The following is an 11,576-nucleotide window of genomic DNA, read 5'->3' as shown; positions in this document are numbered from 1 at the left end:
TGAAGTCAATATTTTGCCGGTGCACCACAGATTTTAGTAGTGGTGGATGGTAGATGTGTACAGCTAATTGTATTGTTACCTGTTGTATGCATGCATGCATTTATACATTTATACAGCATCATAATACAATCATGTTCATCAAATACATATTTTACACGTTTATCACATACATTTGTTGTTTCATTTCGTTTTAAAGTCGTATAATTATTCAACGGTACATGACCCAGAAGCATATGTACACATATTATGAAAGGTATTTGAATGATCTACAAGATTTTTTAAGAAAACTTTTGTCTAAGATAAATATTTTTCAAGATATGGAGCAATGTATGAAGCAAAAAGTGGGGGGAAAAAGGATTTTTAAAAAATTAACAGGTTTTAGGAGCTCATACCTAGATAATGGTTGAGAATAGAAAAAAAGTTTCTAGATCAAAGTTATAGAGAATTTTATAAGCTTTCAAGGTGTAGTAAACCAAAATTTCGTATGACGCATAGTTTTTGAAATATGAGCAAAAAAACAAAAAATGGGACCTTTTTTCATCCCCCCCCTCTTCGAGCTCACGTCCAAAGTCCGAGGACTTTTAGTATGTATGTCTCCTGACTACCCCTAACAACATCCCGTAGTGAAACTTTCTGCTTTCGGCCATTCCACCTAGACCCCCCTTTTGAGCATTCATTGACTGATCTATTAGGTATAACAGGTCATCTTTGCGGTTAACTCTAACTTAACCTAATTATTCTTTAAAGAGCAAATTTAATATTCTCTATTCTTGCCTTCCTCGAATCCTTTACATTCCTCGGTTTTTTTCTTTCCGCACAGACTCTAACTACCTGATTATGTACCTATTTAGTCTATTGGTACCTATTGGTATTTGGGCTTTCATTCTCCCTCAACAGAAGTACAAGTTTCTAATGGGTTGGTAACGCGCATATGATGCTCCTTGAGTTGCAGGCATCCATAGGTTACGGTGGCTGCTTTCCATCAGGCGAACCGTATGCTTGTTTGCCACCGACGTAGTATAAAAAAATAGGTACTAGAAAATGTAGCTCAGATACTTTTCTGTCAAATATTCTTAATTCTGTTGTAATTTGGTTATTGCTGAAATAAATTACATCATTTTAAATTTATGAAAAAATACAGAGATTTGAAGAAATTGAACACGACTAGCGGATATGGGTCTATTAGTTTTATGATTTTCAAACCAATCACAAGTTCAGTGCGTCAGCGCAGGCTGGCCGAATTAAAACAGCGCCCACCTAAACGCGGCGTTTAACAACGCACCTAGATCTCTAGGGTATGGGTGCTATTATATCGATACACGATGTCAATCAATAACTTAAGTTCTTGAGATATTTAGCCTACAAATAAAATACATATAGGTACCTACTTTAATAGGTACGTAGAAAACTCCATGACCCAGGAAAGTCAGGAACAATATCTGTGCTTATCGCAAAAATAAATGCCTTTAATAACTAGATTTGAACCAGATTCATGAATCATCGACTTTTGTTATGTGAGCATTTTATGAATTCACTCTCAGGAAATTGTGTGAGTCAAACTAGACACACATTATGCAAGTATGGCTTTGTTGCGATACAAGGGAAATGGTATAAATCGAAAAGAAGCAGAAATTTCACTTAAGTATGTACATGAATTTAAGAAGAGTTCGCCGGTATTTATCAGCTATAAAAAAAAAACGATAAATGTCTGGTTCCATTCCCTATTGGACTTAAACTAAATGCCATCAGGTCGGAATGTCATGTTTAATTCACACAGTTACAGTACCTAAGCATTTTTGCCTAACCCAAAAGAGTCAAACATCACGCCGAGTAAAGAAAACAATGTTACAATATAAACTTCTGTGCATTTGTTTATCGATAACTTTTTAAGCCCGACCCACCTCTACTTTATTTATTTATCAAAATACTGGTTTGTATCAGCGCTCAATCATCGTAGTGTTTTCAAATCACTCGCCACCGGCGGCCAGACCATCCGTCTTTATAAAACCCAGTGTAAACTGACCGGAATATATTGTACGTTTTAACTACATATTAATTTGTTTATGTATGGCTAGTAGCGCCGAAAATTTACACCCGTAATAAAAAGATTATTTTGGATGGGATTGTGCTGTTTCAGGGATTTCAGTGTTTTAGTCAGGGATTTCAGAGACCTAGTAAGAGATTTCAGGGATCTACTGACGGCCCAGAGTTTTGGTTTGGATAGGGCTTGAGCCCAACGTTAGTTTGACAAGGGATGCTAAGATTGCTAAGACGTTTTAATGTTTTTCATATGGACGAATTCTCTAGCTATTATTTTTGCCCGCAGCTTCGCTCGCGTTAAATTCGAAAATTGCGGAATTCTCCATACAAACTTCCACCACCCATTTCAGGGAAGTGGGGGGTTAGAAAGAGATAAAAAGTAGTCTATGTCACTCTCCATCCCTTCAACTTATTCCACTTAAAAAATCACGTCAATTCGACGCTCCGTTTTGCCGTGAAAGACGGACAAACAAACAGACACACACACTTTCCCATTTATTATATTAGTATGGCTATGGATTCACTCTGGACATTTTATGCATTTGGAGTTTATCACTATAGTAAACAAGTATAACATAATTCGTACATTTTATCCGACATGTACGAAGACTGACACGATCTTTAGGAGTAAACAAAGAAATAAAGATGGCGCTCTATGAATAAAATAAAAATAGCATAGATGATATCGCCGGAACGGGCTGAGTATGGAATATGCCGAGTTATTATTCTCCTAATAACTGGATCGTATTAACTTCGTGCGTAAACCAAGGAACGGGAAGAACTGAAAAGATACAGATTTGACTTGTAATAAAACGTAGATCTATATATATTAAAGACACAGGTAATAAAGAATAAGCTTCATATTAATCATGCTTATTATGAGCTTTGATTTGATTTTTATGAGAATCTGTTATATAAACATTATCCTTTTTGCAAAAGAATTTCAACTATTTAAGTAATTTTTTTTGTGTTATTTGATTAAACTTCAAATTTGGTAAACCTATGTGAATTCAGTGGCAATGCAATAAATTGTTAATTTGTAGAACTAATAGCAAAAAATAGACTTGATGTAAGTGATCTAAGAATAGTTATTTGTTTTACAAGGGGGCAAAGTTGTTGTTTAACGAGCTAGCGAAAGATTCCAATATTGAACCGCGAGCGTAGCGAGTGGTTCAAAAAGTGGAATCTTGAGCGTTGCGAGGGTTTCGAGGCACGAAGGTTAAACAACAACTTTGCCTTGCGGAGATGTACGTACAGATGACGTCACTAGCCGTCCGTGAACGTGTTAAACAAACTTTTCCACAAAAATTTTTCACCACACCAACACGAACAAAATACTGACTATAAAACATCAAACTAAATCAAATCCATGGATTTATTTAATACATATTTATGATTCAAAATGAACATTTAGGTATAGGTAAATTCTACCAGCCAGCTTAAGACATCAAGTTAAAATTGTATAAAATTATTTTGCACTCTTGTGGATAAAATGCAATTTTGCTATCTGTTTTCGAATAGCAAAGTAAACCTTTACCCGTTGGTGCGGTGAAAAATTATAAATATTATGCATTTGATAGTGGCTTTAGTGGGGGTAGTCAATAAATAGTTATTTGTTTTACAAGGGGGCAAAGTAGTTGTTTAACCGCACGTGCCAATATTGATACCCGAGCAAGTGAAAGATTCCAATATTGAACCGCGAGCGTAGCGAGTGGTTCTAAAAGTGGAATTATGAGCGTTGCGAGGGTTTCAAGGCACGAAGGTTAAACAAACTTTGCCACCGAGTGAAACACAAAAATTTTCACCACACCAACACGAACAAAATACTGACTATAAAACATCAAATTAAATCAAACCCATCAATTTATTCAATATTTATGATTCAAAATCATCATTTATAGGTAAATTCTACCAGCCAGCTTAAGACATCAAGTTAAAATTTGTATGAAATTACTTTGCACTCTTGTGGATAAAATGCAATTTTGCTATCTGTTTTCGAATAGCAAAATAAGCCTTTAACAGTTGGTGTGGTGAAAAATATATTACTTTCTGCCACGTCTGTATGTTCTCAATGCTAATACGAACTCTTTATGGCATTTATAGATTACTCATTTGTATCCGACATCGACGGGGGCAATATCGTCTGTCCTCCCGTTCAACTGTTGTTGCAAACTTATACGTGATAAATTCACTTCCAATAACAGTGACAATCGCGCTCAAGGGTTATCGTGGAGTATCAGGTATAGTTTAGTTACAAAGACTATCCTATCTATCTATCTATCTATAGCAGCCTCTAAAGCGCCCGTCTTCGGACATAGGCCTCCTCTCCATTCCTCCACGCTTGTCGGTCCATTGCCATCCGCATCCAGTTATCGCCAGCTAGTTGGCAGATGTCGTCTCTCCATCTAAGGGGGGGCTTGCCGCGACCGCGGGTGTTAGCGGGCTTCCACACCATAGTTCGTCTCGCCCAGCGACTATGGTGCATCCTGGCATCCTATACGTGTGTATAATTAATTGATTTATAAATGACTGTATCATAAAATGTTTTTTCTACTCGTCGACTGTAATCTGTCAATTAGGACACCACAGACTAAACTATAAGTGCTAACTTTTCAGTGTTGGATACTCTATGGCAGTTCCGACTCAACTATAATATCTCATTATAGTTGATTTTACTTCATTATATTAGTTAACTGTAATAATTTCAAAAATAGAACTTCATACAATTTCTATACTAATTTGCGATACCTGGCAAATTTTTCTGCATCTGAAACACATTTTTTTTATCTGTCGCGTTATCGGCCAATCAGAGACGGTTATTACAAACAATTGATTGCTAGGTAATTCGATGTTGATACAACGGTGAACGACGCTATTAACATTAATTTTAACTTGAATGATGATATTTCCGTGATGATGAAGATGATGAATCGTAGAAAAAGTATTGTATACAATAGTGATATAATTAAGCTTTTCACTCTCGTACCGTACTATTAGGCCACTCAGCAAGCTTCGTGGCCTAAACATGGTACTCGACTGAAAAGCTTTGTATTATATCACGATTGTATAAAATACTATTAAAAGTTTGTTGCGTTGAACACCCAGTAGTGTTTTATTTTTTTACGTGATGGAAGATATATGTAGGCAGCTAGGTAGGTACTAGGAACTTTGTTAGATTAACCCCTAACCCAAACAATTTAAATACTAGTTTGCACATGATACTCGATATATGGTATATCGATTTTGTATTGTCGAACTTTTAACTGTAATATTTTTTTTTTCGTTATTTTATAAAGTTTTTTTTTTGCTTACTCATTAAACGAAAAAATCCGCCGCCGTAATATTAGTTATCTACATACCTACTGCTACATTTATATGACAGGGCTTGGAGTAGGTACGTCTATGTATAAATATCTCCAATCTTTTTCAGCGAGTACTAAAACAAAAGCTCAATCAGATGACGTAACTCGGCAATCGTCTAATGAAATAATGGTGCAAAACAATTTAAACGTTTCCTTTAGATTGGAGATCATCGCGCCAATTGGCATTGGCACTATTCCGCTATTTGCCACTCTATTGAGCTTAAAATACTTGTATGTCCATTGTCCAGTCTCTGTTTTAAAGATTTGATCAGAATTTTAACTTGTTTTGACACGACCATAATCGTAAGTCAAAATCAGATACTTATACTTGAATTATGATATCTATGGCAGTTCACTATTGTATGAAGTAACTTTCAATGAAAAACATTCTAGAACATAACATACATACCGAATAATTAAATAATAATAAACATACCGAAAATAAACATACCGAAAAATTTTGAAATGAAAAGATAAATAATATGTTATTTAGGTTATATTTTAATAATTGTATTTAATTTGTGATTTAAAAGAAAAACGTATAAAGGAAATAAGTAATAAACAAAACTGTTAAAACCTATATCATCAATTAGATATTTAAAAACAATATGATATGAAATAGAAATAAAAAAAATGCAAAATACATACTTAATTTGTTTATATTCAAATTCTCAATTGGAGGACCTTTCATAGGGAACATTAATATCATCATTCGCCGCGTCAAGTATAATGTATAAAGGATTATTATGGTATAATATAAGTATAATACATATATTAAGATAAATAAAGGAGGTTTAGGAGGTTTTAAGGAATAAAGAAGGAGGAATGTTGAATTAAGGCAATTTAATTCATCACGCATGTATTGCCTGACATGAAACAATAGCTTGAGGTCATATCAAAAAGTGATGACAAGTGTATCAAAGAGTTTAGCAGAATCAGCCTCTTGATTAATTCGCCACTTTTAACCTGGTTAATTTATTTGAGTAGTGTCAAGTGAAAACTTTGCTGGTTGATTAGAAATTCAGATTATTTTCTATCAGTTTGATTGACATTGACGGTCATCGACCTCACTATAAATAATAGTATTTAAGCATAAATATTTATTGAAAAAAAAAAATCTTCATGCATGACTTATTCAATACAAAAGTAATTGCAGCAAGTTAGTTTGTGCTTTTTGCCCGCTTTTTTAATTTTCAATTTCAACATCAGAAGGAGCTTCTTATAGCCATAAAATTCCTATAGAATGTTCCTCCAAGGTTTTAACAAAACTGACAGAATAGTAAAGAAAAAATATAGCTTAATATTTCTTAAAAAATATTTTGAAAGTGATGTTATTGATGTTAGTCGGACATCTTTTTTATATGTTTATGCGCACAGAAAATGATCACATTCAACCCATTCTGCACATTTTCAACAGTTTCAAACTTGCAAATAACTGCGCTAAAACGGGACCTTTAATATCTTTAAATTAGACGCCCGTTGCCGTTTCCTTATTACCAGCACTTATGGTTCAAATTAAAGGCATCTCGTTTTTTTCTTGGAGCTTGTCGGGGCTTTTGATCCGTTGCAATTACAGTTTTACTGCATCGTAAACACTAAACACAGAACAAAATGGCGCAGGTATGCCCATTGTTGCCGCGGTTTCGAGACCTTTATTTTTTTTTAATTAGTGTTTTTTTTCTAGCGATGTTCAGGGATTGCCGGCCAGTGAGCGTTTTATTAGAAGTTAGGTTGAATTGTTATTTATTAGAAGAGACATTTATTTTAAGAATGAGCTTTTACATCCGTTTCTTCTTATTTTAAAACTTACAAGTACAACTGGCATTTACCTACTGTAATAATTTAAGGAATGTTTAAGGAGATAATTTAAGATTTAACCAGCATCTAAACCACCAGTTCTTAAGCTTCTGTACTTAAATTCTACATTGTAGACTTATCTCAGCAATCATACTGAGTAAACTTAACATAAACATCATATTTACTGGCAATAAACTAAATCAACGTAACCACCAACGACCACATTTACGGCCATTCTTCGATCAAGAAAGTCAATTCAGTAAACAAGCTCGTCGTATATTAGCGCATTTACCTTACCAGACGCAAGCTCGCAAATCTTACAATTGATGAGTTCATAAATAAAATTTATTTTTTATCTCCTACCATTGTGTAGGAGGGAATATAAATAATTCGTTGACATTATAGTCGTGATTGCAACGACATTTCACGGTGGTTTGTCGTGGTAAGGGCTTGCAGCAATGCATTCGCCCTCCAATACGACCCTTCCCCTTACGCGAATCCTATGGAATACTTACGAGCGCTTGGAGCAAGCCAGTCTGGTTCTGTGTTCCCATGCGCGCGGATCGCGGGCGCGCACGTACTGGCCAACTATCCAAAATATATTTTACGAATTCCAAATTTGAAAACCAAACGCTCATGTTTCTGGTTTTATTTTCTAATCGCGACTGATTTCGAACAAAGTTTACTTTTGTATTTTCAAGTGTTTTGAACTTTTCAGAAAGTTTTTGAAAAGTTTTATTTTATTATTTACAAGAATTGGAAATGTTTTAGTGATTACATTGTTATGTTATCGTTTTTGTGCTTTATGTTGTGTTGTTGCAGTTATGTTTTGAATTTTCGTTAGTGTTTTGTTCGTTTGCGGTGATTTGTGAGTGTTTGACTGTTGAGGAGGATTGTAGTTTGTCACAATGGAGCTATTTTGGAAAGTGCTGAGCTTTCAACTATTATTAGCACAGGCTCAGGCGAACTGGTGGTAAGTAGCCTTAGACTAAAAAGGGTAAAAAACTCTTATTGCCGGTCTCTTGGCTGTAAACTGTATAAATCGCTTTATTTTACTGCTTACCGGTTAAAGAGGCTGACGATTTAAAATAGGTGTTTCCGTTCATATTCTTTTATATACAATATACATAACGTAGAGTTCTTATTATATGTCATAAATAAACTTAGTTATTAATTAATAATTATATAGATACTTACAGATAGTAATATGTATTAAATTATACTAAAGTAGAAAATCGGATGCCATAAAATATACGGACATAGTGAATAAAACTGCGTCTTTAATGATAATTATGTAATTAATTTTCATTAATCATGCATGAAAAGTTAACGTTTCTATTGACAGCATTAAGTAAAATGAATAAGGAAATTATAAAAATAAAACGGGACGCATTTCGTAAACTGAGAACTTTGGTTTTGATACTTATCGGTAGGTTCTTATGTACCTACCGATCTGAATATGAATTTATATTTATTATGTATTTAAACGTAATAAAGTAAGTAAAATAACACGAATAATTAATTAATCCTAGATAATTAAATAAATAGGATAGCAACAACTTTTAGAGCAACTGGCCGAAAGCTGGAGCCTTTGGCCGAAGTTCAAAGAGCAGGAAAAATGAATTACTTAGTCAATGGTACATAATTATTACATTAAAAGTATTGAAATCAAAAACAATATAGAATAAATAAAATCTCTTACATCTAATTTTAATGTTATTATTAGGTTTTTAAACCTTATTATTTATAGAACTTTTGATTTTAGTACCTATCCAAAATGCAACAGACATTTCCGAAAACCGCATATAAATCGGTTCAGCCAATCGTGAGTTAAACAAACATGCAGGTCATACTGAGAACCTTCTTTTATAAAGTCTTTAAAAAACTTCCTTGTTTTTAAAGTATTTTAAAAAGTTCAGGCTGTTGAAATAGATCAAATGTTTTTTTTTTATTTCATTGTGTTTCTAAAGTACAAGAATAAACACGACTCACAAATCTCAGACTTTTCAATGTACCTAAATTGCGAAGTTTTGCCCTGGAACTGGATACTTTTGGTCAGTTCTAAGTCTTCCCACAATTTGTCACAAGGGATTATAGTGTTTCAATTAGATGGGGTTATGAATGTTATAATATAGGCTTGTTAGATCAATATTTTTTTATTATTATTTACATATTTTTTATTATTTACAGTACCTTTAAAATTGTGTCGTGTGGCAAAATCATAAAAATATAAATATTTTTCCTATGGCCGTCGTGTGTTTGCTGGAACAATAACAAGTGCGTAAATATACGTTTTCTGTCTGACCCAAGTAGACCACTGTTTAAACTAGATTAACTTTAAGGCTAAACCGATTTGGATGTAAATTTGAGATAGATCCGATCGGTACGAGTTTGGTCGGAATTTTGACGCCAACTGGCAAATAAATTGGGTTTAACCAAGGACTTATAATCAGAGTGCGTTCAGTGGCTGAAAATACTATGCCAATTTAATTTTGTTATAACTGCGTCCCGCTTGGTATGTTGTGAGTTTGTACAATTTTGATTTATACAAATAAATATTAATTATTTTATAGGATATTCTTACACAGATTGACTGAGTCCCACGGTAAGCTCAAGAAGGCTTGTGTTGCAGGTACTCAGACAACAATATATATAATATATAAATACTTATATACATAGAAAACATCCATGACTCAGGAACAAATATCTGTGCTCATCACACAAATAAATGCCCTTACCGGGATTCGAACCCGGGACCGCGGCGCAGCAGGCAGGGTCACTACCGACTGCGCCAGACCGGTCGTTTATGGTACAAGAATTTATGTATACTCAATATGTTTTTATTTTTTAAATTTCAGCTACGATTTTTGTCGATTGTACAGATTGTACTCTTAGCGCCAAGTACGCGGGCAGTCCAACTTATTTATAACCCAGCATAGAGTATGGGCACAAAATAAATTTTGCTTTGCCGATCCCTTTTTGTAAACATACACGTAGTCTACTATATGCCTAACTATACCTTAGACATTAAGATGATAAAATTAACTTTAGCTCAAAATATGTAACGGAGGTGCCAAACAGACAGCTACAATTACGTCAGTTAAATAAAATATACTAGAATGCGTGCGCAAAGAGAAGAATCGTAGAATGTATCCTACACAATCGGCGACTCTTTTCTTTCCGCACAAATTCTATAACAAGCATATTAACATTACCAGCAAAAACTTATAAGTATAACATGTGAATCATAACGACTCATCACTCTGTGGGACTCAGCTACGCCTATTAACACCAAAAAGGATTTAATACCTTTAAAACAATTAGTCATTAAACAAAAAGGATTCAATTTAAATTGCATTTCTATAAAAACAATACACAATGTGCAATAAAAAATGCTGCATAGTTCTCAAGCCGTGTACTTAAGGCACTCCCACGCATCCGAAACCATTTGCAATTATCTCGACATTTTGTCCCTTCACCTTCTTCACAGTAGAAACTTCTTCTACAGTAAGGTAAATATTTTAATCATAAACGAATAAAGTAGTTGTTTAACCGCTCGTACTTACTAATATTATACTTGTGCGTTGTGAAGGTTTTAAGACTCGAGTCTTAAACAAATTTTGATCCCAAGTGAAGTACAAAATTTTTCACCGCACCAACCCGAGGAAAATAATATCACCGTAATCAAACCAAATGAAATAGACGTTAGGAACTGCCAAAATCATTACCTGAAATTAAATACCAGTCTCAGAATTGGACTTTATTTGAAACACCAATAGAGCCGTTAAAAAAGTTTTTAAGACCAGACTCAACTTAAAGTCGTGTTGTATATGTTGTTGTATATAAAATGTTGTATGAAAATACTTTGCACGCTTGTGCATAAAATGCAACTATGCCATTAGTTTTTGAAGTATCAAGAGAGCATTTACAATTATTGTACACTGGTAAATGGTGTGGTGAAAAAAAAAAGTATCCATGTTGCGTCCTGCAATTTTATTAAATTATTTAATTTTACCAAAAGTTTATTGTAAACTGTTTCTAAGAGGTATACTGTGTTGATACTTCTACGAATGATCAAGTATGGGATTTTATGCGACATTAGCTGTATTTCATTGTACATCTCCTTTCTTGGCCGCATCATGAACTATTTAGAATTAATGCAAATTGCCAATGGAAACTTTTCTTACTTCACATCTGTTGTAAAATAATTTCTTGTACTTTTTATATTAAAATGGATATGACATAAAAAATGAATCTGGCGAAGACATAATAATCGTAATATAAATTTAATGTGAATTTTAGTAAGCTAAATTGGGAATAGCAATTGTACGTATTATCTAAGAAGCAAGATTAATCTGATCTTATAACCTTCAAACT

The 11,576-nt window shown here is 33.8% G+C and overlaps 1 protein-coding gene across 1 annotated transcript in view; it reads left to right on the top strand.

Moving 5' to 3' along the window:
- Positions 1–7,998: 7,998 nt before the first annotated feature.
- The window catches only part of LOC125240480 (protein Wnt-4-like), a 110,379-nt gene continuing 106,801 nt past the window's right edge, over positions 7,999–11,576 (top strand). The window contains 1 exon segment of the mRNA XM_048148375.1: positions 7,999–8,172. Coding sequence (XP_048004332.1) covers positions 8,108–8,172 — 65 coding nt within the window. The 5' untranslated portion in view covers positions 7,999–8,107.

The sequence above is a fragment of the Leguminivora glycinivorella genome, chromosome 2 (genome assembly GCF_023078275.1).
Source record: "Leguminivora glycinivorella isolate SPB_JAAS2020 chromosome 2, LegGlyc_1.1, whole genome shotgun sequence".
In the NCBI taxonomy this organism is placed as follows: domain Eukaryota; kingdom Metazoa; phylum Arthropoda; class Insecta; order Lepidoptera; family Tortricidae; genus Leguminivora; species Leguminivora glycinivorella.
Note: the sequence above shows the minus strand (reverse complement) of the source record. Positions and strands in the feature narration are given on the sequence as shown.